Source organism: Solea senegalensis, linkage group LG13 (assembly GCF_019176455.1).
Source record: "Solea senegalensis isolate Sse05_10M linkage group LG13, IFAPA_SoseM_1, whole genome shotgun sequence".
In the NCBI taxonomy this organism is placed as follows: domain Eukaryota; kingdom Metazoa; phylum Chordata; class Actinopteri; order Pleuronectiformes; family Soleidae; genus Solea; species Solea senegalensis.
The window spans coordinates 8,489,698-8,517,397 of NC_058033.1; the positions used below are offsets into that span (position 1 = coordinate 8,489,698).

At 42.4% G+C, this 27,700-nt stretch overlaps 1 protein-coding gene across 1 annotated transcript in view; it reads left to right on the top strand.

Moving 5' to 3' along the window:
* cblb (Cbl proto-oncogene B, E3 ubiquitin protein ligase) overlaps nt 1-27,700 on the top strand; it is a 52,701-nt gene that overhangs the window by 23,818 nt on the left and 1,183 nt on the right. Inside the window, exons 5-17 of the mRNA XM_044042730.1 lie at nt 1,933-2,089; nt 5,251-5,372; nt 10,840-10,977; nt 12,711-12,798; nt 13,203-13,334; nt 16,826-17,026; nt 17,406-17,600; nt 17,814-18,200; nt 21,884-21,975; nt 24,710-24,844; nt 24,936-25,000; nt 25,990-26,103; nt 27,435-27,638. Coding sequence (XP_043898665.1) covers nt 1,933-2,089; nt 5,251-5,372; nt 10,840-10,977; nt 12,711-12,798; nt 13,203-13,334; nt 16,826-17,026; nt 17,406-17,600; nt 17,814-18,200; nt 21,884-21,975; nt 24,710-24,844; nt 24,936-25,000; nt 25,990-26,103; nt 27,435-27,638 — 2,030 coding nt within the window. The remainder of the gene's footprint in view (nt 1-1,932; nt 2,090-5,250; nt 5,373-10,839; nt 10,978-12,710; nt 12,799-13,202; nt 13,335-16,825; nt 17,027-17,405; nt 17,601-17,813; nt 18,201-21,883; nt 21,976-24,709; nt 24,845-24,935; nt 25,001-25,989; nt 26,104-27,434; nt 27,639-27,700) is intronic.

The window sequence follows — 27,700 nt, forward strand, 5'->3', positions numbered from 1 at the left end:
TCATGACGCATCCAAGTGTGCTGCTGTAGTCTCTCCACTCGTTACTATCTCACCGTCCTTCCCGTGGCCCCTCTCCCCTGTTATCTCCCTCCTTCTCCTCCTCCTGCGCTTGTTTCACTCTCCTCCACCTCTGGCTGTGTGCTGCTATTAAAATTTGACAGTCTCCTCTCCTGCTGTTCCATCTGGCAGCTCAGGCGCCGTTGTCACCGCAGCTTTCATCTCATTTTTGTGTTTTTGGCATCGTCGTATCCCCTCTGAAATTACCTCTTAACTCCGGCTGTCTGTCTGTGACAGCACTGTTTCTGTGATATGATTCATACGTCATAAATCTATTCACTGTGTTGAACATATGGCTGGTAATTGTTTAAAGTTTTTTTTTACCGCCGCTTTTAGATGGGCTGTCAATTTTTATATGACTTTAGATGACAAGATATTCAGGTATTCCAGCTACCCCCCCACCATAAAATCTCAACACCTGTCCACACACGGAGACAATTCATTATTACTCTTACTGTTAATCATGAGGTTGAACACTCACTCAGACTGTGACACCTCCTCCACTGCTTCTCTGCAGTGGAAAGCTAACGGCTGAGTCCACAGATTTGTTCATTACTTTGCCGTCTATGGTGTGGAACCTTTAATACTTTCACACTCAGGTGCTTTGGTGTCACGATTGTCCACTCAGGAGGACGGTGTGGTTTTTTTTTTTTTGATATTTTTGATATTTACAATAAAAATGAATAGATGTATTCATTTTTATTGTGAAGTATAAAAAACAAGCACTTTTACTTTCTAATTCTGTGAAATATCATCATAAGCAATCTTTATTGCAATCTGATGATGGAATATTATGTTATAATATTAACTCATATTGACCACCCACTACTGAAGTTATTTTTTTTGCCGTGAGCCATTACCCCAGTGTTATAAATAAATTGAAACATGCAAGAGAAACACTATAGCGTGCTTTTACTTTGAAACAGGATGTACAGGATGTGTTCTGTTTGGGCTGTTCATCAGAGCTGAGAGAGCCAAATTAAAATTTAGACATGGAGACAGCAGAGGAAGTCGGTTGGTGTCACAGTTTGTTTTCTTAAGACGTGCAACTGAAAAACAAGCTGGAACAGAGCCCTGAGACTCTGCAGCTGTCAATAAATGTATCGCTTCATTTCCTCTCATCATAATCCAGCCATTGATCGCTGTTTCTGTAAAAACCTATTTGCTTTTACTGCGACTGAAACGTGAACAAGACAGAAAGTGAAACAGGAGCAGTGGAACTCACACAATTTGGCAAAAAGCTGCATTACATTACATTACATTACATGTCATTTAGCAGACGCTTTTATCCAAAGTGACTTACAAAAGTGCATTTAAACATTTGGGTACAAATAAGAGCTAGAAGTAAGTAAGAGCTTCAAGTAGAACAAACTATGAAGTGTGTGACTTCATGCATGATATGTTTTCTAGTGCACTGTTTGTGAATCTCAATGTGTTCAGTGTCCAGAGTTCTTTTTTTTGTGCGGTTTAATCCAAAACTAATGATGAAATTAAGGGAGCAAAAATAAAAGCTGTGTATGGATTAGATGAGTGTGTTCCGCATGTTCCGTCTACCCTCTCATGTGACCAGTCGACATTTTCAGTTCTTTGCTTTCGCTGTGATAGAAGCTTGCCTTTTAACCATGGTTGGAAGTGAGATACATTAGTGTGAGATTAGTTTCTTGTGTTTGACCACAGCCGCGGCGTGTGAAGGCCACTTTTTTTAGTTTACCACGGTCCCTTCAAATCAGAGTTCCTGTCTCGTAGGTAAGACTCTTGACTCGTTCTCAAACTCCGATGGGACAAAAACACAGTACGAGTCAGTCTTCTGCCTTGTTTGTACTCGTGGGATTGAAAGATAGTGATTTTTGATTGGACTTGTTGCTTGTCTTGCAGGACGATAGTGCCGTGGAAAGTCTTCCGACAGTGCCTTCACGAGCTGCATCCCATCACCTCGGGCCTGGAGGCCATGGCCCTCAAGTCCACCATTGACCTCACCTGCAACGACTACATCTCTGTGTTTGAGTTCGACATCTTCACGCGCCTTTTCCAGGTTGGTCAAAACAGATCCGCGCTTCAAACCGTGCGTCAAATCATTTCCTCACACGTAGCTGGCACCAAGTTGTTGTACTTGAACTCCCTTACAGCGAGGTGCAAAAGGTTTTGAACATTTGTCGTGTTCATTTTTCTTCTTCTAACATCAGGTCTGGTCTGTGCTGCATTTTAAATCTTCCTTTGACGTGACACAACAAGGGATGGGCATGACATTTTAAAAGAGACATCATCTTTTCTCAGAACCCAGAGGATTATCCAGAAACAAAAAAAAAAACAACCTAAACAAAAAGGATTTTGGAAAAGATCAGTGTTGTCGTTGCATGCATTGACTCATTTACGTGGGTAAAACGTCACCTTGCACCGTAAATACTCATGACTATAGCTTTTCCAGTGCAGGTATTTTCCCCTGCGGCGATTTAGAGTTGCCTAATACTGCGCGACTGTATTATTGGACCCCACACACACACACACACACATGCATGCATATATTTCCCCTATCAAAATTGTGTTATAGTGGTATTTACACTGTTTCCACCATGGTGGTAATTGTTGGAGATGAACCCACGTTTTTAGGATTGTTAAGTGTTTTTTTTAACTGATCTACAGTTCTCCATTGTTTGGTCTCATCAATTTAGCGTAGCAGTGCAACTGCCACTTTGTCAGAATTTCACCATAATGCTGTTTTGTCACATATTTAATCTTCATTAAAACAAAATGCAGCGTCTTTTGATTCAGACATTGCACTTCTGCAATATCTGATTATTTTGCAATTAGTTGTGCAGTCGTTGTCTAAACCAGCCTGAACTCGCCTCACCTTGTGCAGCTGTTTCAGTCGTTGCAACTGCACGGTTGATTTGTTGCTGTCACATTTCATCTTTTTATAACACAGGACATGGCTCTGTCTGCTATATATCAGGGTATTCCTAAATAAAAGCATCCGAGAAAAAGCCTATTTCTCTGCACTACTATAGAAAATACTGCCAAAACATGTACAGGCATCTGTGCGGCTGTTAAAGCATCTCTTGTGAAACTGGATTTTTGGATCCTATTATCCTCACATCAGAAAATACACGGACTGAAACAGGCTGACACAGCTGCACATATAGATCAGAACCTTATTTACGGGTTTATTGCAGTGATTTAACGGCTCTGGGAAAAAAATAAAAAATGTTTTCTGTTCTATTTTTGCTCCTTTTTGGAGATTTGTGTATGTGGCTTTCGCTGCCTTCTGTTGACAGATTTCGGGGCCCATGTGGCTTCAAGATGTTGTGTGGGCGGTGAGGCCTTTAAGTGATGCTTTACTTTGGCACAACCTTTGTGCTTTGCATGCTTCCCTCGAGCAGGAAAAATAAGACTGGTGGATGCTTGCGAGAAGGATTTTTTGTCAGGATCGGTGTCACAAGAGCCGCCGCTCGCTTTCTTCAAAGAATTATGAAAGAAAACAATGTGAAAGCTATGATTAACCGCCGCCTGCTCATGAACTCATGGCTTGTCAGTGTGTTCCGACGGCCACATTCTACTAAAGTAAACACAGTTGTGGGTAGGAGTTGCCAGTGACTCTCTCTCCTGGGAAGCCTCTTCAGGCTGGTGCAACCTGAATGTAGGTTGACACAGTCCCTTGTGGTCAGCCTCATGCCCTGGACATGTTGATTCACTGGTTGGGAATCCTGGTGGGAGGCAGGGAAGGGACCAGTGAAGGAAAGAAAGAAAGAAACTGTGTGTTAAAGCCTGGACTTTTGTAGGGTGGGTCAGTTCTTAAACTGTAATTATTCAGGTTTACAGCCTGAGAGATTTTTGGTTGCTGTCGCTTTTTGTGAAATTTTAAAGTGCGTGTTTTGGGAGCATGGCGACCGGAGTGACAGAACTGCATTTCACTTGCTTTGGAGTCTGTCTCCAACTCAGTAGTTAAGTGTTTCTTGTTTTTTTTTATTCTCTGGGCAAATATTCAGTGTACTGCACAGATCAACAAACTCGCAGAGTGGTCAGCGCTCGCTCCGTTGCCTTTACAGGCAGAAGGCCAGCAATTCCTCCAACAAAACCGACCATACAGTTACAGCAGCCCATTATTATCCCCGTAAGCTCCAAGCTAAACGGGGCCGCATGGAGGTGAATGACGTGGCACTTGGCACCACGTGGAGCCAACTGGCAAACCCAGTGATCTCTTCCAATGAAATGGGCCAAGGCTTTTTGCTCTTAATTCGGGGATCTGATGTAAATAGCTTTCTCTGCCAATGCCTTAATGTTCCTTTTGTTCAAAAGAATACTTGGAATTAAAGTAACATAATGCTTCAGATAACACCTCCAAAAATCCTCTGGTTGATAATACGCTAACTTGTAATTAATTACATTGTAAAGCCATTGGTACCAGTGATGAACAATGAACAGGTTACATCTGGTTTAATTCATAGACAAATGATTTACATATTTGAAGTTCAATATGTAACATGTAGGAGGGTTTATTGGCAGAAATTGAAAAACACTACCCATAAGTATGTTTGCGTAAGTGCACAGTGTCAGAACCAGCCTTGCTTTTTGGACGCTGCCATTTTGAGTGTTGTGCTTCCGAGTGTCGCTTTGCATTTTTGAAGCTAGGAGCTTATTACGTGTTGTTGTATAAGGGGGGGAACTCACTCACTTCAATAAATACGCAGGGTCAGATATCGCTGTCTCTTGTACTCGCACGTTTTGTTATTTTTTATAACGCATCTTTTATTAAATCTTTCCCACTGAGCAGTCATGTAAACAAACTCTCCCCCCCTCAGCATAATGTGAGGCTGTCTCGCTCTTCCACATCAAACGTTTTAGCATCTGTATAATTCTTGTTCCGCAGAAAGCCACAAACCAGCTGCAAACAAAGCCAAACACAACTCGCTTACAGTTCAAATTCTCCCCCCCCAAACTGGCTGGACATCAGAAAACTCAGCATCTGCCTCCCCCCCTGACAGCCCCCTCCCCTCACTTCCTCATTCGGTGGCAACCAGAGAATTCTGATTCAGCTCAGTCACATGCCCTTCAACACATTCCTGTGACAGAGGCGCTGACTCAGGATGATTTGATGTTAATTAAATCATATTATTAATATATTAAAGAGAAAAAAAGTTAAATGTACGATGCATAATTATCTGCTTAGTTAAAGCAACACTGGGTGGTCTCTTTCAGCCTTGGGGATCAATTCTGAGGAATTGGAATTTCTTGGCAGTGACTCACCCCGGCTACATGGCCTTCCTCACCTACGACGAAGTCAAAGCCCGACTGCACAAGTACATCAACAAGCCTGGAAGGTAAGTGACTGTGTCTGTGTGTGTGTGTGCTAAATATCTGAAAATACACTGTTCTCAAACTGTGGTATGTGTACCATGAGTGGTACACAAGCTTCCTCTGCTGGTACTTAATGGAGAATCAGAAATACTGTTTTACTGAATATAAAAGTGTATGTGATTGACGTGGAGCTGAGGAATTCTGACCGGATTGCTCCATCTTAATCTAATGTTGCTATATTAGTGTCTGAAGAAGGGCCACGTGGTTGGACCTTTCTGCATGGAGTTTGAATGTTCTCGCTGTGTGTGTGTGTGTGGGTTTTCTCCAGGTTTCCACAGTCCAAAAACATTCAATATGTGGATTAGGTAGCTTGGACACTGGCAGTCTGTCCCCCTGTGAACCCCATGTGGAGGATAAAGTGGTAGAAAATTGTTGGATGGATTGATAGTGTCTAAAGAATATGTGAGTAAGAGGAGGAGGATGGTGAGAGAGCAAATGATCTTATTGGGGATAAATCTGCCTCTTGGGGAAAGTCTGTAGCTGGCTTTGCTCGGCCTATTTATTATATAGTATTTTAACATTCAGGTGTTACTTGGTATAAAAAGTTAAAAGGTGACATAGAATGCTTGTATCACACATATATGTTAGTTATGGAGGTCTACTTACATATATGAACTTGTTTTCATGATTAAAAACCTCCTAATCGCTGCAAACGAGCCGATCAAAATATCTCCTCACTGACGCTCTCGTCAGCCGCGCTGTTTCAGACCAAAACCACACCCCTAGAATGTGGACTGTGTTGTGATTGGCCAGCCAACGAGAGCTTTCCCACTGTCCTGTGATTGGCCAGGTACCTGGAAGTGACGTAATAGATAGGCCAGCTCTCAGATACACAGCTCCCCCTTCTGGCACGGTGGATGCTCTGCATCTCAGCAGCTACAACGAGAGTAGTTCTTCTTCTTCTGCGGTTGAATGTACGCAACCGGATGTGCCCGGACTAGTGCCCGCACCAGGAGGCGCTACGGTGGTGAGAGGAGTGGTGAGGATTTCTGATGACGACATCAAATTACGGAAGTGCCGATCCGCTTCGCAGAGCCCAGGAAAACAATACGACACTATTTTCTCAGCAGTGGCTGAACTGTTTGTTCTGAAACTTTAGGGTTTCATAAACGAGGTAATGACACAGATACACACACAAACGCAGCGTTAATTGGAGCTTCCGGTCTATGTGTGCTTTAAGAACCACTCATCTAGAGCAACAGGTAACCCACAAATACACCATGTTAGCTTCTATTTCTGAATTTCCTCAATGGGGGGACCAATAAAAGTACATCTTATCCTGTCTTAATATCTCCTTTTCTATTGTCTTCTGTGCAAAAAGGTGTGCACATTATGTGCTGTTTGAGAAGGATAGTTAGAGATACTTGTACTCATGACTGTGAACTATGAATCAGATTTGAATCATGTTTAAAGAGTGTGGCTGGTAATCTGCATGTAGCCCAACACTCACTTCACACTTTAACCAACTTTTGGCGGCTGAGGAGAAAAAAACAGTTATGCTGCATTCACACCTGCGGTTTTGCAGTGTTTCTTTTTTTTGCAGTGTTTCTGTCACTAAGAGCGACTTTCACACACTGTTATATTAAAGTGCAAATAGTATCATGCCTCCTGTTTATGATTTGCATTGTACCTAAGTTGTTGGTTCACATCTGACTTAGAGTAGGAGCTAATTCACACAAGGTAAATGTGCGATAATGGAAATAGGTGAGTAAACAAGGTTAACAACCTTGTGCTGTGGCAATGACATGCTAAGAAGTCAGGATTTGACTTATCTGAGCCCCTCCCACCCTCCTGTCACCTGCAGCTTCACACGTCCAGGTCTGGAAGTCAGCAAGTGTCTCCAGAATCCAATTGTCATGGATACAAATCCTGATCTCCTCCCTCTGCTCTTAGGCACATGAATATTTACAATGTTGATCACCGCGGCAACGGCCTTAGCGCTCGGGCTCAAAGGCAACAGATATCACGCGGTTTCCATATTTCCATTTGGGATTATGGCTGTCATATATGTCCTGCTTCTTCTTTTTTTTCTCTCGTGTCTCCAAGCACAACGTGGACTGCCTTCCCAAGGCTCCTCATTACTGTCGTGTATATTCATAAAACATATTTTTTCAAACCTTAGAAAAGCAGCAGAATGTAAATAATAACATGAAGCAACATTTTCTTTTTACTGAAGGTAATCCAGATGCTTTAGATCAGGTGAGACAGTAGTGGAGTAATGAATCCACTATGTAGCTTAGTAGTTGGCATCTGTTATGTTGCTCCTTTGTCCTCAGAGCAGAGTTAAATAGAACAGAGTAGAATGGAGTTCTGCAATGATGGTGGATACTGATAAATCAATGAACTTGGGGCTCACCTGACTTTCCAGGACCTGCCTTACTTTGTGTAAGTGTTTGGCTTTGGCTGACTTCCTTGTGACCTCCTCTTGGTTTCCATTGGCCAGTGGGATCTTGACGTATTTTGAAGCTGTCCAGAGCATCTGCAGTGTTGCCTTCAGTTCTGATCATCTTCCTTGCCTTTGATTCCGTCCAAACCACACTTATCTAGTCCGAATCACATTCAGATATTGTCGCTGTAGCTTCCGGCGATGTGGATAAGTGAGTGGATGTCTTGCACGCTCCAGGCACACAGCTCGATCCACAGCCATGCTCTGTAACAATCTCAGAGCTGTAAGTCTTTGCATGGCAGGTGCCTCGGGTTTAGACAGTTTGTTTCGGGTGGATCAAATGTCTAAACCCTTTCTTCACCACACCTGTAACTCTAAGGGCTGACGAATGACGCTTTTCCATTCTATAGTTCCAGCTCTTCTCGGTTTGGTGTCAGGCACGTCGTTATCTATGGCTGTAGTACCTCCTCAACGTGGGACACCAGACCCTTCTATTAAATAGTGAGATTTTAGTCATTTCCTCGCTAAATGCTAATTTAACCCTAACCCTAACCCCGCATGTTTGAGGATCTTTAACTGATCTACATTTCGGCATTGTTCGGGTCGATTCTCGTCATGACTCTTCCAGTGACAACACTGTCTGACCAATCAGTGGCCGGCAGTCTGTTGACGTCACACCAGGAACCAGGTACTATCACTAATGGAAACAGCAAAAAACAAACAAAACAAAAAAGAGGCATGTCAAGCCAGTGCTAGAACTTTAAATATTGAGATTTTAGAAATTTCCTTTCTAAATGTTGGAGATAAACGCACGTTTTCTGGATTTTAAAGTCTTTTGAACCGACCTACAGGTCGGCATTATTGTCGGTTTGATTCTCATGTCGGACGTCACGCTCACACATCTTCCAGTGACAACACCCTCTGACCAATCAGTGGCCGGCAGTCTGTTGACGTCACATTCGGCTCAGCTCACTTGGAACCTCGCCAGAGCAGCTACCAACAAAAAAGCACCAGGAACCCTAATGGAGACGCAAAAAACCCCAAGTATAGTCAAGTCGTGTCGAGCCAGTGCTACAACTGTATAATGGAAAAGCGCCATAACATCTATCCACGTTGCCTTGATCTTGGCCTCCAGCCTCCGCCTACTCCACGGGCGCATTGGCTCCTCGAGACACCGTGACTTATAGCCAAACAAGTCCAATTAGGGATCGTAAAAGTGCTGCATTTACATTGTCTAGCAGACTCTCAGAAGGCACTTTGTCACACTTAAGCAGCCCCCGGGGGGCCAGGTGCGCAGCAGCTCGGTCATGATATCAAATCTCGATTCATTGTCCCTTGTGTTAAGTGAGCCTGTGCCCGCGTGCACGTTCGTTGCCGAAGGGTCTTTTTCAGAAACACCGCTAATAAAAACTAAAGTAAGCAGCTCGTGTAGCCTGGAGCTGAGCTTTCTTGTGTAGCAGCGTGGAATAGTGTAGATAACAGGACAGGAAATGTGTGTGTGTGTATGTGTAAGTAAGCGTCTGACTGAGTATGCAAATGCAAAGATCTCCCGATAACAACATGTGAATCATGCAAAATACCATTGTTATGAACAGCGACTGGAACAAGCACACACACACAGCTGTGTGGGCAGATGCACTGTAATTAGATGACCTGTGACATTTCACCACTTTAATTCACTCAGACACACAAGCATGCGACCACGCCTGCGCGCACGCACACACGTTTATGCACAAACTGGGTTAAATCAGATTTTGCAGATTGTTGAGAAATCACCTCAGGCTTCACTGAGTGTATTTAGCTGGATGCCTTTTGTTGCAGGTGGAAGTGGGATCATACTGTGGTCAGTGCATGTGCTGGACTGCATTAATAACACCTTTATCTGTTTCTTCACATCTTCCAGATTTCCACCATGTGCTGAACTGATGTCTTTGTTCTTCACTTGCACAAGAAAATGTCTCCAATGTCACAATAAATCAAGAACACACTCCTTACGGCGGTTGCAGTTGAGATTTATTTAAAAAAGGGCAAAGATTAATAGGAATAAATCAGAAAAATAATTTCTCAAGTTCACGAGTTAGAGTTATCTCGTGTGTTCCACCATTAACTGGCCATTTAGGTGTCTTTGATAACATCGGGCCGCTGCAAATAAATCACAAAGCGGTATGAAGAGGTTATTAGTATTAGTTACAGACGCAGAGAAGCCGTGGCGGTTGATGAAATGCTTCCAGAAAGTGATAAATAACATGAACATAACATTTTTTATTTATTTATTTACTTGTTTTTTTTAATAAAGCAAAGCCAAAGGACGGTTATGTGTTCGAATGCTAATAAAACACTGTAACTTTTATATTTTGCTCACAAACATCCTCAGTCAATATGTTCCGTATCCGGGGAATTGATTGAATTGGCCTGTTGATCGTCGCTGCAGTGTCTTCTCCCTACATTATTGCTTGTTTGTTGTATCTTGCCTGTTGTATACTCACACTGGGTTGTCCTTTATATACTGTGATGAGGAAAAGTAAACACTCTAGAACATCTGAAGACTTCTTTCTTATTTATAGCGTTAAAATGAGCTTCACTCATATGTGTTGTGATAGATTAACATTCATTTGGACAAACATAGTAACATGTATGACTGTATAAGTTGTGTTTTTATAAGTTATTTATGCTAAATGTTGTTTTTTTTAACTAATTTAAAGGTCCAGCGTGCAGGATTTAGGGAATCCATAAACAGAAATGATATATTTTCATTGATTTCTTGATGATTTTCATCAGATTATTTCAAACTGCTTTGTTTTTGTCCGTCTCATCCCAGATGTGGTTCCTCTTCCACATAATCAACCATTTTAGCAAACCACAGTAGTCAAACACTGGCTCTATAGGGAGGACTTTTCTTGTGTTTTTTTGTTGTTTTTTTTGCGAGTGGAACTTAATACAGTATTTCAATATTGAAGTCACATCAGTTTAAAACCTTGTGCCGCTTGTGTCTGTCTATGAAAACATGCACATTCAGCGTGTCCTCTCTGTCCCTGTCCCAACAGTTACATCTTCAGACTGAGCTGCACACGGCTGGGCCAGTGGGCCATTGGTTATGTGACCAACGACGGCAACATCCTGCAAACCATCCCCCACAACAAACCTCTGTTCCAGGCCCTCATCGACGGCTACAGGGAGGGCTTGTATGTAACGCATCACTCACTCACTCACACGCTCGTCACTCTCTCTCTCTCTTGCCCGCTCCCTATTTGCATATTGATACGTCTTACTCAGCCCACCTTCTACCGTGTATGAGCTGTATACAAATGTGAAGTGACTTTTCTGAAAGCCACTTCCCTGATGAGTCGGATTGTGTTTGTTTGCATGGTTGTTGTTTTTTGTTTTTTTTCAGTCTCAGCCAGAACAGAGCGTGTCCTTGAGCTTCAAGTCATCCTGAGAGGCCATCTGTTTCTATCATAGCTGATAATCTGACAGGCCCCCAGACAAATCAAACATGCTTCCTTCCATTTAGTGCATAACATCTCGTTATCCTCAGCCGTCAGTCTGGCTGGCTGAGGCTCATCAAGGATGACGGAGTATTAGTGGCGTCCAGTGGAGAGGAGAGGAGAGGAGAGGAGAGGAGAGGTGGAGGGTTCTGTTTGAAGCACCTCTGTTTTTAATCAAGTCAGGGGGACCCCCGCAACTATAGAGGAAGTGAATTCTGTCTCCCCCCCGTCTTTTTTGCTCCTTTTAAGTCATCCATAATGTTAGACTCAGCCTTTGAAAGGCAATCCAATCCAATCCACTTTAATCTACTTTAAAAAACAACAACAACAACAGTTGAAACAAAGTGCTGTACATTAGAGATAAATAAAACAAATGAAATATGAAAATGACCTAATAGACCTAAGAACAGACAATAAAACAATACAATACTGTAGAAAGTATAACTACAACACAAATGAACAAGTCATACAATAAAACTATAACAAAAAAGATAAAAACCAACGTGTCATACTGGGTCAAAAGACAAAGAGTAAAAATGGGTTTTAAGATGTGTTTTAAAAGTGGACAGTGAAGGGGTGTGTCTAACATGTTTCTGCACAATAGGCTTAAAGTGGAAAATAGGAAATACTCCAGCAATCATAGGCTTACTGACCACTTTATTAAGTACACATAACCCCTTACAAGCAGGGAATAATAATAATAACTCGTAGGTTCTCATTTAAAGTTGATATTTGTTGAAAATACACAACAGTGAACGTTGGGGGTTGCCAGATTCGTTACGGCGTGTGGGTGTTGGATTTTTACGCGCCGACGACAGGTGGCGCTTGAGAGCGAAAGTGTGTAGTGCTTCAGAGCATCACTTAAGAAGTATCACACGCCGAGAGGAGATCGACAAGGCAACAATAAATGAACCGTAAATACATTATATGCATTGTACTAAACTTTGCCGAAGTTCTTCTGTTTCCCTCTCTTTAGCTTTCTCTCCTTTTTCAGCCGGATATGTCTTAACGCATCTCCACCGCAGACTTTGTACTCAGGCCTAGCTGCTCTTGTCTCGCTCTCTGCTCTAGGTGTTGAAGTGTAGCAGTGGGTGGCACAGGGTTAGATTTTCAGATTTTCCGCCCGGTAAAATGAAACTTAAGTTTGTGTACTGGCTGCACCTTTGTCCTTGACACTATAATGCATTTCTCATACAGTATACAGCACCTTCAAGACTTTATCATCCATTAATTCATGATGTTTTTGGTTCAGACAGTTCAGATGTCAGCATTTTATTGATTTCTTTCCTATTTACTGGTAAAGAATTCCATAGATATTACATTTATTATACTTAATTTTAGTGCAGACAGTGAAATGCATTATTGATGAAACTACTAAAGAGACATGATTTATTTCTGTCAACCTCCCCCCCCCCTCCCCCTACTTGCAGTTACTTGTTTCCTGACGGTCGCAGTTACAACCCTGACCTCACTGGTCTTTGTGAGCCGACGCCTCATGATCACATCAAAGTGACACAAGTGGGTTTGTGTGTGTGTGTGTCTGTGTCTGTGTGTGTGCGCGCACGCATGCGGTCATGGAATTTGTTAGCCTCACAGAGCCAGTCAGTCTTCCACATGACATTTAAATGTGGAAAATGTTTACTAAGAAACGACTGACCCTGATTTAATATGTACCAGCAGTCTCAAAAAAAAAAACAACATTATAGAATTCTGTACTTGGATTTAGCAGCTGGCTCTGTGGGACTGTGAACGTCTGTGTTTTTACAGAAAAGTAAAGTGATTTAAATAATGCAGGAATACCTCAGTTTCACAGAGATTTTCACTTAAACTGAACTCAAAATCTGTAAACCTGTAACCTTGTGAACTGTGATTTGTGTATTCCTCCACGACTGACTGATGCTGGGTTCGCTTTATCCGCACAGGAGCAGTACGAACTCTACTGTGAAATGGGCTCCACCTTCCAGCTCTGTAAGATCTGCGCCGAGAACGACAAGGACGTCAAGATCGAACCGTGCGGACACCTCATGTGCACTTCCTGTCTGACATCCTGGCAGGTACTGTAACATCGAGATCCCTGACTGCATTTGACGTGATGTTACGTGCGGGCGAAGAAGAGAACATGCACATCCTTTACGAAAAACGTCTGTTTCCATTTGCTGCACTGTGTTTACATCCAAGTCGTACCTTGTTTTTAATTTGCTATTAAGCGACAGATTAATAGAAGCAGCCTGTGGTTAAAGATCCTCCCTCCCTCCTTCGCTCCCTCCCTTCCTTCCTCCCAGGGTCCTTGTGTCCGTCCTAATCAAATTTCCATACATCTCTCATTAGAGGAAGTGAAAACTGAGCGTGTGCGCACACACCGTGCTTCCTGCCAGTTGACGTTTCAAGCAGAGAAGCAGAGTGTTTAGCACACACTCTCGCACTTCTTTGTGTATCGCAACCTGTGTGTTGGTGATTACCTTCCTTTAATGAGTCATTAGCAGTGAGATACTCCAGATACGCTGTCTCTCTCCTCTGCCCCCTTCCCTTCTTTGTGTACCAAGGACATCTGAGCTGTAGTCACAGCGTGTGTGTGATGGCTATTTAGACCTCTGATGTTATTGACCTCTGACACACACACACACAGTCACAGAGAGACTCTGCAGTCCTGGACACAAGCCCAACAAACCTTTCTTGCAATCACAATTCTGTATCACATACTCCGGGTCTGATTTAAGGGCATTTTTGAATCCGCTGTGCATGCGTTGACCTCATGTGTGCAGACTTGTGGTTCCATTTATACTAATGTGCCTACCTGGAGCATGCACAGTTGACCTTACACATTTGTTGTAATGGGGTTAGTCGGACTTTACTCAGAGATTTGATTATAGGAGACGTGCCAGAGTATGTTTTGTCTTCTCACATTCAACTCGTTTTGGTTTTTTTGTTGTTGTTTTTTTTGATGTATACACTTTGTGCATGTTTGTCAGTGGAGCTTGTGCGAGGGAGGACCTGGGAAATGATTCAGAGGTTTTACTCATGAAGTCGATTGCATTTTAAGTGATAATAGTTTCCATCCATCAAGTTTGAGTCATCTCAGTCAGGAGCGCTGACAAACATTCAAATGAAACAATGCCAGGTTTATACCAGCCTGCATACATGATAATTCATTGTGATATATACTAACGGCAAGACTAACAGTGTACTTTTCCAACACATCCATAGAAGTCTTTATTTCTATTCAAGGTTTCATTACGGTTTCCTTCCCACATTTCCTAGTCCTGCTTTAAAGGTGCGAGCACACATACACACACACACACTGGTGTCTGGAGGTCCAATTTCAGGGTTTTGTTTGTATTCATTTGTTGGTTTTGCTCCAAATGTAGCCTGAACTTTAGCAAATGGTAAACACTCAGTGTTTACATATGCATGTGTGTGTGTGTGTGTGTAATTTCCTCCACATTAATGAAGAATTGAGTCAGAGACACACGGGGAACCCTCCCACCCTGTGACACTAAGCAACCAGCGCAGGTCATTGACTCACTGGTGGTTCCCTGAGTCTCCTCTCTTTCTGTATATTAGTCAGCCGGGGTGGAACAGATACAGGCCGCCCCCTCAGAGCTTGACTGATGATCTAGGCTCTTCCACATCCTGTGTGCTCTATTGACCACGTTTGATCTCTGCAGAGTGTGGGGGCACATGGCAGGATTCCCTCGTTCCGCCGATTTAGTTTGATCCTAAATCAATGCGTTGAGCGATTTTACGCGCGCTTTTCCCCTGGCATGTCTTCACCAGACTGTGGGAGACGTCTCATGTACGGTGTGGTGTGTCTGTGTGTGTGTGTGTCATCAGTATCAAGCATTAGCAAGCAGTAACTAATGCATTCCACAAAACAATACACATATAAACGTTTTTTGGGGTTTAAATACATTGTGAAAGTCAGTCAGTGTTGCAGCTCATCTGAGGTTCTTATCCGTGTTTGAAGAACCATCTGTTCCTCTGTTTAAATTTGATTTAACCTTTATTTATACAGGTTGTCTCATTTTCTCTCGACCTGTCAACCTGACATTGAATTATCATTGACATAACACAGAGTGTATTTAGTAGAATTTGACAAACCTGACTCGTGGTTAGCACTCGAGCCTTTGCAGCAAGAAGACCTGGGTTCATGACCAGGTCGGAACAAGGAAGTTTAATGTTCGACGTGTAAGTCCCGACAGTATTCTGAGAGGGAAGACTGCTGTCAGTCATCAGGCTGTCTGCAGCATCATGGATGAGATTGATGGATCCATATGTCCAGCTGGCCCAGCCTATGTAAATACCACAGCTAAGAAAATAAAAGAAAAAAAAGAAAAAGTCCTAATCACCCAGACATGCTTCAACAACTATTCTGATAATCAATTAATCGGTTCAAAGCTTTTTTTCGTGATTAAAACAAGATTTCCGATTGTTTAAGCTTCTTAAGTGTGAGTATCTTCTTAATTTCTTGGCTCTGGATAACAAAGACATCCTTAAAAGTGAACCATTTTGGTTTCATCATCATTTCCAGGTTTGATCAACACCGCTCAACATTTTCGACATTTTATGGCCCAAGCGATTCATCGATTAATGCAATAATAACCTCCAGCAATAAGTATTCTGTAATTAAAAGTCCCACATGACAAAATGACTACAGTTCGTCCAAAATTCAAAAGTCCTGGTGCTGCTGTGCCTGTACGTTTTTTTCTTGAGTTTGCGAGCAGATTGTTGTAGTTTGTCACTTCAGGCATGTCCGTTGTTCGGCGTCCATCACACTATTCCCCTCGTCCCTCTGGGCTCCCCCTTCCTTTTAACCTTCCACTCCTTCCCCTTCCACCCACTCTGATTAGGATTATGTTTCAAACATGCCTTTGGTGGGTCCCCCACAAAGTCCCCAACCATATGGCTGCCACAATTGCAGCTTTGTTCTCTGTAAACATTGTCTGACTTTGATTGTAGCCAGTGAGTCGGCGGAGAGAGAGACAGAGAGAGATGCTCTGAAAACCAAAACCCCCTTTAAGATCTTATTTTTAACCTCTGTTTGACAGCGGCTGCCATGTGGAATAAGTACATGTGGCCAGTGAATGTAGTGAATTTGCAGAGCAGTTTTTTTTTTTTCTTCTACTTTCTACTGAAGAGGATCTGCGCCAGCATGTGTCCACTCCTTTCATGAAAGATTAACAGATGAAGATACAAGCAGTGCATGATATTAAACACATGTATCCCAATTCTTTGCAGCGACAGCTTTCCTAATTCTTCATGTTTCATAAAACGCAACAGATGCAAAGAGTTTACAAGTGCAATCTCGGTGTCTTATTTAATGGCAGTATTGTGCAGTTGTTGTTTTGGCCCCTACTGGTGTTTGCAAGTTTCTCTTGACGTAATTTGTGGTGTGGTTAGTTGCGTCATTAAAGACAGTGAAACGGGAAGTTGTAAAGTCTCTCAGTTATTGATGCGCGACTGAGTACATGTGTGTATTCGTGATGGATCCAGTTTCATGTCATCTCTCCCCCCACCCCCACTCTCCCCACAACCTCTTCTTTTCCAGGAATCGGACGGTCAGGGATGTCCGTTCTGCCGCTGTGAGATCAAAGGCACAGAGCCCATCATTGTGGATCCCTTTGACCCACGAAACGAGGGCACCAAGTGCTTCTTCCTGAACCGGCACAGCTGCCACATGCTGGACCTGGACGACGAGGAAGACCGAGAGGACTGCCTGGTCATGAACGGACTGGCCAACATCAGGAAGGTAAATAGTTGCACTTAAATCAAGTCGGCTTTGCGGAGAATGTCCACAACATTGAGGCGAGGAGATGAGAACGTCTCACATGCAGCTCCCTTCGGACACTTTCTGGAAAATGTCTAAACATCGATGCTGCTCTGAAAGCAGCTTTAGAAAAGTCGCATGATTAGGAAACATTAACCAATCACACTTTGACTGAGGTGGATAACATCGTGTACTGTATTTTCAATTCAATATCATAATCCAGCACAAACTGCGATGATTTTCATCTGTTGTTTCTGTTGTAAAGTCAGCAAAGATCTCATTTTAAGTTTGTTAGGTAGACTTAAATATAAACACCTCTCTTCCAGCCGCTCCTAATTACTTATCTTTTTTTCTCTCTCAGCACTGTGCCGAGCGCCAGAACTCGCCAATGGTGTCGCCCAGCTCTTCACCTGTCAGCCAGCACAGGAAAGCCCACAGTGGAGACACTGGACACTGCGTGCAGCACCTCGGCCTTCCCCCCGTCCCTCCACGACTGGACCTCATTCAGAAAGGTGCCATCCGCTCCCCATCTGCCAGTCCCACCGGCTCCCCGAAGGTCAGTCGTGGCATTTCCCAGATAAAGAGGAAACAGGTTGCTTGACACATGTTCAAATTATTGTAGAGAAAGAGAAAACAATAACATATGAAACAAATGAGATGAAAAAGGCTAAATAAAGTCTTCCTGGGCTCCAGCATCCATTAAAACCCATTAAAAAACCCAAGTATAGAGTTATTTAACAACCAGTCCCCTGTCTTTCCTTTTCTCCAGTCTTCACCAGGCATGTCCAGGAAGCAAGACAAGCCTCTCCCAGCTCCACCTCCTCCCCAGAGGGATCCACCTCCACCACCTCCCCCGGAGCGTCCTCCTCCCATCCCGCCAGAGTCGCGCCACTCTTGGTTCCCCACTTCCTCCTCCTTGTCCTCGTCCATGTCGTCCTCCACGAGCGCACTGTCAGACGCCCAGATGCCCCCCGAAACGCGGCCGACCAAAGACAGCCACTCGGCAGACGCCCACAGGAGCGGAGTGGAGCACCAGCTTCAGATGGGACACACTGGCCACTCCCTCCTGAACGGAAGACCACTAAGTTGTCCGTCTGCAGGATTCGGAAGGTTACATCACAGAATGGAGGGGGCAGGAACCACAGAGGGCTCCAAGGTAGGGCTTATATTTAGTTTAGTTTTTTGTTTTTTTCCCCCACAATAGTTTGTTTCAACATTTCATGGTAGTTGCTCACAGCCGAGGTTTTGACTCAGCCCAGTAATCCCTACGTAATGAAAAATATTCCAGGGACCCACTCATGTATTTCCCTGTAATACTCTGACAATGAATTGTTTGATTAGAGAGTAATCTACGAGCTTACGAAATAGAAATGAATTTAATATTGATTGCACTCCAAAGGCTTTTTTTATTAATATGTGAATATATTAGGGGGTGGGCATTTTAAGCAAAAAAAATGCTTTTCGACAGTCACAGGGGATTATTCTATGGATATTTGTATTCCCAACTACACTCACACCCGCAGCAGCAGCAGCAGCAGCAGTAGTGTGTGCTTTCTTAAAACTAATTTCTCCATGGTCTTTAAGAGGGGAGAAGAAAAAACAAAAGCTTAAGTGTTCTGGCAAATATACACAACAGACTTTAAATTCAATTTCTACTCGGGACATCATTTTTGTCAGAGGGCAATTCTCCACTCCAAGAGAACAAACAAGAGCAAAGAGCATGTTGAGTTGACACAAGCGGCTTCAAGATGCATTCAAGGAACCTTGTAAATGCCATCTCTTCCTCAAACCCGTGTGCAGTTCACAAGGCAAATATTACTTTCTTTGGTGTATTTTTGACTGTAATCCTGAATAGTTGCCTTAACCATTCCCAGTTTCTATATTTTTTTAATCATAACAATTTTAATGGAAGAATCTAAACAACGTTTGACCACCTGCCATGACGGTTTGAAACCCAGTTGTACAGTCAGTAACGTTCTTTAATCTTTACAAGATTTTAACCAAGAACAAAATTGCAGTATGAATCAGTGAAGCGTGTCATCGATTGTCGACTGGAGACCCCTTGAAGTCCAAACTGATGGAACGTCTGGAGTCAGTGATGAGTCAAGTTGAAAGACTTTATTGTAGACAGCTGAGATCCGAGGAGAACTGAGACAGCGCCTGACATCCGAACAGTAAGACATCATCGCAGACTCTGGCGAGCAGCGTGCCAGGTCTGATACATATTGTTAGTAAGACAGATGCCTGGTGCCTTGGTATTTAAGGAGGGAACCTTGAAAGGCGCCGAGTTTGGGTCTTGTCATACGTCGTTATGGCTGTTAATACTGTACAGCAGGTCTGGTTATTAAGAATATGTGAGTAATTAAACTTAAAGCCACTGGTGACACTGGTGTTGATGGTTGATGGTGACCTGATGAAGAATGAGGGCTCATGATGAAGAATGAGGGCTCATGATGAGGAACTGGTTCCCGAGAGGCGAGATGGGGCCAAACCATTAAGAGCTTTAAAAACCAACAATAACATTTTAAAATCGATCCTAACACGAACAGGAAGCCAGCGGAGAGAGAGTGCAACACAGGTGTGATGTGGTCTTTCTCTTCTTTTTTTCCTGTTAAAAGGCGAGCGGCGGCGTTCTGGACCAGCTGGAGTCGAGGCATATTATTCCCACATGGAAGACAGTCTTACTATTCTGAATTTGAATTATTATGTCCATAGCTATACATAGTATGAGTTACACACTGGGTTTTATAGCAACTTGTTGTTATTGAATTCCTCAAGCATAAATCTCCACCAAACCTGAGAATGAAATCTGTGTGTGTGTGTGTGTGTGTGTGTGTGTGTGTGAGACACTCGCTCTGTAGATGAGGCATGCTGAAGATTCTCTGCAGTGTGTGGGACGGAATATAAATAAGAAAAAAGAACAAAAAAGTTCCCGTGTTATAAATAATTTAAAAAAAAAAAGGACCCGCGATTTAAGTGAAACTCACAGTTTGAGCCGACAACTCAAACATGACTAAGCAAATCCCTCAGCAGTTACCGGTGTGTGTGTGTGTGTGTGTGAGAGAGAGAGAGAGAATGCTACTGAGGCTGTGCATAATTTCCACACTCTCTCTCCACTTTATCATTTGAAGTGCAGTGCACGCACCCGTGCACACGCGGCCAATCACTTGCCATCCCTCGTGAGACGCTCTTTGATCACAAAGTGCTTCCCGTTTGCTTGAGGAGAGCATTGTCATGTTTGGTCACTTTTCTGCAAGGTGACACGGTCATTTGCATACTTTGTCTTCCTGAGAGAGGCAGGTGTGCTTTGCATATAAATCACACTGGCTGAAGGTCAGGATTTTCCGAATTGTCCAGGAAACAACGTGGCTTCGCGGATAGGACGGTATTTCTGTTTAGAGTCAGAAACAGTGTTGTCACTGTGAGATGTGTCTCCATCACAGAAGATTTGATCTGGATCAAACAATGGCCCGGAACAATATAACGCGTCTCAAAAGAACATTTGATTGCACCGCCGTGAAGCAGATTTAAGCCGCTCTGAAAACGGCACAAACACCAATTTCCAATTTTCCAAGTTTTGATCAAAGATCCAAAATCCAGATCAGATTACTTCTGATCAACCGGGCCTCAAACGCACCACGCAGCACTAACATATTTATGCAGATGTTGGAGAGTAAGTCAGCCACACACGGAGTCGGCTGTTAACGCGTTAACAGGTCCACACCTTCTCTTGTAAATGTTAATTATTCTTGGCAGTGGGTCAACGTTTATGTTCATTTCAGAGGAGCAGAAAATATCTGCTGCATGTTCTCGACGGAGTGCTTTAACACTCACTATTGGCACTTACTGTACTGTAGTGTGTGCTCGTATGTATGTGTGTATGTCTTTGTGTGAGGTCCAAAATAACATTTTTATATGGGTCCTACAACTTTAAAGAGGCTTTTTTTAGGGTTAAGACTTGTTTTTATGTTCAGGATTAGGGTTAGACACTTAGTTGTGATGGTTAAGGTTCGGGTAAGGGGCTAGGGAACTGCAACCTCCTCTGCAGTGGCTCCTTGTATCTTTGTAATTATTAATATTACTAATGTTTTTTATTTTATTTAAATAGATAAGTAAACACCTGTTATTTAGAGATCAAGGCGATAAATAAATGTGTTTTAATATTTTGTGCGTCACATCCAAGTTCTATGTCAAATTCGAAAATAGAAGTACACGCATGGAGTCCTGTCCATCTTTGGATCCACTTATTTATTATGCCAGCCAGGTTTTCTCATCATGCATAAACGTTTTATAAATTTTATTTATTTTCCACAAGCGATGGAAGGACTAGGTGTACATGATTCTATGGTTGGTTATAAACGGCAATGAAATATCAACTGTTTTCTGTTGTTTTGCAGACCTTCTATTCAATAAATCCAACAAAATATTGTTCTTTTTAAATATAGTTTACCCGTATAAAAAACTTTATCCATGTTATTATCTTAATTTTATGGGTTTTGTGGCTCTAGATTAATTATATTTGGGTGGATTTTCATAGTGCATTATGCCTATGATGTGTCCTCAACTAAGACATAAAAACAAGTTTCTGTGGTTTTTCTCTTTATAATACAGCATGAAAGTGAGTCTACCTGCTAAGTGCACTGCTTCCTGACCCACTAAAGAAATCTTTCATTCTAGATATGAATGAATCAGCAACAATCATTTTTAAGACGTTGCCAAAAGATCTCGTCACTGCCGGCAGCTTTAAGTTCACATCATCATTCTTTCATCAAATTCTGTTTACAGTGAACCCAATTTTAATTGTCTCCTGTTCTCTTTTGTGTGTGTGTGTCTTTATAGCCTTTCTCTAATGGCGTTCAACTCGGCGAGGAGTATGACATCCTTCCCTCACGGCTCTCGCCAACTCAGTCCTCACTCACCAGTAGCCACAAGTGAGTACACACACACACACACACACACACACAGGGTCAAATGGTAAGAAAATTGACAAAAAGTTGATGTCAAAATCCTGCACTGCGCTTCACTGCGTTTCTGTCAAGTTGTATGAGTAAAAGATCTGGTAAAAATTAAAAAAAAATAATAAATAAATAATAATAATGAAGATAAACTGGTCAAATTTGGTTGAATTACACAAACACAGCAGCGTCATAATGATTTAATGAAGTTTATTCTTCATTAGACGAAAGTGGGGAAAAAAGTGGCTGAAACAACCTGAATGTTAAAAGATGGATTTTGAATTTGATGGCGGATGGGGGAACTAAAGAAAGCCGTGTGTCCACTGAGTAGGTGGTCCCTCGGTGTGGCCCCCGAGACGTCTCGAGCACTGTTTGTGTCCGCGCCGCTCAAAGAATGCGACCACGTGCGTCCCATGCAGAGACCACCTCTGAATGCGGTCAGCGCTCTAACACCTGTGCACCTGTGAGATCGTATCTCGCCAGAGATCAGGGACCGTCTGTAAACAGCAGTGATAAATGTCCTCTAATGTGAAGTTCTGTCTCTTTTCTTTGTGACCTTACATATACTATACATATATATATATATATATATATATATATTTATATAGATGAGTGAGCTCCAGCAGCCTCGGGGAAGAGTCCTGGTTTAGGAAACGGCTTTGAAAAATTACAGCTGAACATCAAATAGCCTTTTAGCTGCAACCAGAATTGGATTAGGTATTTCTGTGGATAGAGCTGCTGTGGAGGCAGGGGATGGAGCTGCCACTTCTAATGAAGCTGAAAGAGGAAGTTCTGCTTCTGCTGAATACGATTTACTGTTGTAAAATATAGTGATGTTGTCAAAGCAACACACACACACACGCACACACAGATATTTGTACAGCACTTCATAGACATAATGCATTCTCTAGCCCTAACCTTAATCATCACACCTAAATGCCTACACCCGATCCTGATCCTTAACCTTACCCAAAATACAACCCTAAAAATAAGAATCAACCCTCAAAAATCCCTTCACAAATGTCATCTTAAGCTCTAAACTTAACCAGTCCTTAGAAATGAGGTTCTTCTTCATTAGAACCAGGTTCTGGTCTCCATGAGGACGACTGGTAATAATAATTTTGATTTTTCATTAGTTTTCGATTTTATTTTGTTTTGACTTTTTGTTTTTAAAATGAGTAAGTTGTAGTTTAGTTTGTATTAGTTTTAGTGTGTTTTAGTTTATTGTAATGTGAAGTATGCTACATGCAAAAAGTATTGTGTCATAAAAACCCAACGAAAGATGCCATTTTAACCCTTCATGCTCACACAACTCCTTATATTATAAAAAATAAATACACTTCATATGAACCCAAAAGGATCGTGCATGAAATACATTTACAAAGATGAAAACTAAGCACATTTCCACAACAATTTTAGTTATTTTTAGTTAGTTTTGTGAACACACAATTCAGACAAGGTCAGTGCTATGCTTTAAAACACACACACACTTCATTACAGAAGAGGCCACAGCTGACCCGCACCCATAAATTCCATAAATTATTTGCGCGATCACTTATTCTACCACACACAAACTTTACGCGCATGTTTTATTAACGCACATATACATTATAAAGAGCCTCATTCATCCTCATAAACTTTGTCTATGTTAAATAACAGTAGTTATAATAGGGACATGAAGCTGTGCAGGGTTTTCTTGGTATGTATTGGCCAAAGAGAGCAATGCATCATTCAAGGTAGATGGAGTTTTTTTTTGGTCGATGCTGGAGTTAATACCATCGCAGAATAATGTGATTGTACTGTAACACTGGAGTTTTTGTTTTTAACTCTTTAACCTTCCAATAAAGAACAAAAAACACTCCACGGTTTGTTTCCTCAGGGGAAAGTTACCGTCTGTTCAACTTCCTCTCATCCCAAATAGACAAGATATCACAGTTAGTGACTATTGGACTACTTTATTGTCTACATGAGTTTTGTGGGTCACTGGATTCAGTCTCAGCTGACCATTCACACTCATATTCACACCTACGATCAATTTAAAGTGTCCAATTCACCTAATTCCCACTTTTGCACAACCTGGAGTAACCCAGGTTTACTTGCTGCAAGGCAACAACACTAACCGTCACCCCTAGGTGTCTTCTCTGCTTGTTTTGAGCACATGTTTTTGGCAGTGATCCAACTTTCTGTATCTTTAGTGATCTGCTAAAATGTTTTCCTCTCCTCGTCTCCCCCCCCCCGACTGTTTTGGCATCCCCGACGGCACAACGGCTACTTACCATCTTCACTTTTTTAATCACAAATACAGCCGGCGAAGAGACAAGTTGCCCCGTGACATATTGCCTGTGTATATATCTTGCCCGACGCAGCACGTCTATAAATTTGAACAGTTTACAGGATTGTGTGACGTCAGCTGTACCAGTTAACTCTCTCTCCATTATTATATAAACTCCTCCTTCATCCTCTGCTGTCGCATGTGTCAGGATGACAGGCTGGGGGAATGCAGAGAGTCATGTCACATTGGTGTTTTTAGGACCTTTGTAAGATCTCTAAAATGCAAAAATTAAAAATGCACCATCAGTGGCCCGTCCTTACCTCACCAGTGACAGCCGTCCTCCTCCTCCTCCTAATTGCGCCGTGAAAAAACCTCATAAATCTTACAGCAGGCGGAGTGACACTAATGGAAAACTTTGGTTGCCGTGCGTCTGTACAGAGCCCCCAACCCTTTCAGCAGTCCTGCGGTGGAGCGACCACAGAGGCTGATGGAGCGGGCGGACGACGACTATCAAGTCCCGTCGTCCAACATCTGCCTGAGTCAGACTCCGCTCTGCATCTCCGTGCCCGGCAGGTACTAACACCCACCCTCACATATGTACATACAGTGGGTTACTATGGCGATACAGCAATTAGGATTGAGAGTTTGATGCTTTGTGTTTCAGACACTTGGATAACGGCTCACCAGAGCCATCCAGTGAGGAGAAGAGGCCACACCCACCGGAGCCTGGTGAGTCTTAACACCATTAAAGATGACGGACACGTCACTATTATTGATACATTATATTCATTCCTTCTTTTTTTTAATTCATGAATTTACTGACATAATCCTCTAGTGCAGGGGTGTCAAATGTATGGCCCGTGGGCCAAAACTGGCCCACCAGAGGGTCCACTCTGGCCCTCGGGATGAATTTGTAGCTAAATGTTTAGTGGCTTTTGTAGAGCCACTGTGATCTGTAAGTTGTTATGCATGTGTGCGAATGGTAAAACTTAGGCAAAACTGGTTTTGTATAGGTTGTATACTATACTATTATTTTACTGCTCCAGCCCATGATCTAAAATGAGTTTGACTCACCTGATCTAATGTCTTGTGGTGCCCACTTCCATAGGAAGGTTTACTGCTGATTTCCATAAGAGTCAATTCGATTTCATTAGTTTTTTCTTAAAAGCAAATATCTGGATGCCAGCTGAGAGATCTGCCTTATTCTGCCATGTTAAAAAATTGGGGAAGATTAGGGAACACGTATTCACCATCAATTTGTTGCTTATTAGCATGCAAATTAGTAACATATTGGCGCTTAATTAGTCATTATTAAGTAGTTTTCCCTCACTAACCTCAGAATTGTTGCTTATTAGTAGTAAGTAAGGAAGTAACTACCACCTTATAAAGTACATACTAAGCAAAGTATATTGAGATTGTAATTCATATACAACAACTTCCTTACTTACTACTAATAAGCAATAATTCTGAGGTTATTAAGGAAAACTCTTAGTTAATGGCTTACTGGTTGTATAATAAGGCTAATGAGTACTAGTAATGACTAATGTATGACAATATGTTACCAATTTTGCATGAAATAAGCAACTAATTAATAGTGAATATCTGTTCCCTCATCTAAAGTGTGACCAAAAATTGATGTGCTGAACCCGCTGTGCCCTGCTGGAGGCGCTGTTCACGTCTCAGGCTGCTGTTTGCTGAACTCTGCGTGTGTTCCACAGGTAGACACTCAGACTTGGACAGGGGTTTGGTCCCGGGGGCAGCACACGCTGTCCTCTGCCCCTTCACCACCAAGCAGTCACCGTCCGACTATGACATTCTGCTGCCGCCCCAAGGTATCTCACCCGAACCTGAACTCACGCCCCCCACACCACCACCAGCCTCACCTCCCCCGTCAAAACATCAAAACACAACATATCCAACAGTAAAATGTCCCTCTTCTCATGTCCCCGCCTCTCCCACTGCCACACCAGTGTTCCTTCAGGATAATAATCTTATTAAAACTATTTTATTGTGTGAATTTGTCACTAATGGATCACGACAAACGACTTGTTTGCCTTTTGCTTCCTGCTGCAGAAGCTCTCCCCGAAAAGCGCAAATGCTCAGGGGAGCCAATTCCCATGATGCCATGCTGCTTCCTGGCATTATCACACTCTAATTATTTTGTTATTGTTTTGACCAGTCACAATCCTTATCAAGGACCCATTATTGTAATTAAAAAGCTCAATCAGATGACTTTGCCATGACTTCATTGGCTCATTTGAACTTATTTAAGTTATCTCAGGCCAATTTTGCTGCTTACTTGAGTGGGAAGTTGTCATTCTTACAAGGCTTCAGTTTAAATGTGACTTCTGTTAGGATAGGAAACAGCAAATCAAGCCTTTTCTACTTAAGTATTAATCCCTAGATATATATTTATATGAATTTTAATGCAGAATAAAGGAGGAATTAGGCCCAATCACATTTCTGTGGTTTTTCAATCAATGTAAAATAAAAGGTGTTTTAAACAATAATACGTTCTAATCTCTATTTTAATTTCATTTGTAAACCTACATGAATGAGTAGTGGCCTGAGCGAGTGGAGACAGACAAATGAGTAAACAATAAAAGAAGGCAACAATAAATCAAATGGCAGCCTTGCACATTTCTCAGCACTGATTAACTCAGTCTGAAACCAATCGAGGCTGCCCTTTTCTCTCTGACTGCACTTAGATCTTTAGGCAAGTAATCCATCAGAGGCAACCATGTATATTTATATATATACATATATATATATATATATATATATATATATATATATAAATCTTCTTGGCACTTAACACCGGAAGCGCTCTGATAAACTTCCTTATACCGCTTCATTACAGTGCTCGTCATTGATCCAATTAAATGATACACATGTTGTCGCCAAAAACAGAGTTTCCTTCAAAAGTCTGGCTCTCATGCTCATTCTTATTGTTTGTCTTTGATCATTTCGACCATGAACAAGCTCCCTTTGCCTCTTCCTGTCCCCGTCTCCCCCCCCCCTCTCTCTCTTTCACAGCATGCTCTTCATGTAATCCAGCACGTGGCTCTGATTTTAATCGTCTGCCATCCGCTCATAGAACAAATATATAAACCGGGGCAGAGGGGAGATCTTAGTCTGTGCCTTCTTGTTGTGTTTCTTTTAGCATCAGAAGATCTGTTCAACAGCCGCCCTCCATCCCAGCCTCCACCGCCTCCTCCTCAGCCACCAGCGCGACACAGCTTCACTGACCTCTCCTCCTCTTCACTGTCCTCGTCCTTCAACACCTCCACGTCCTACTCGTCCTCCTCCATGGTCACGCGGCCACACAGGCCGTCTTCCGGACACGAGCACTTGCTCTTAACCCCCGGTGAGCTGATGAACTTTCATTTTGATGATTTTCCTTTTTTTTTTGTGCCCAGTGCAAAACTG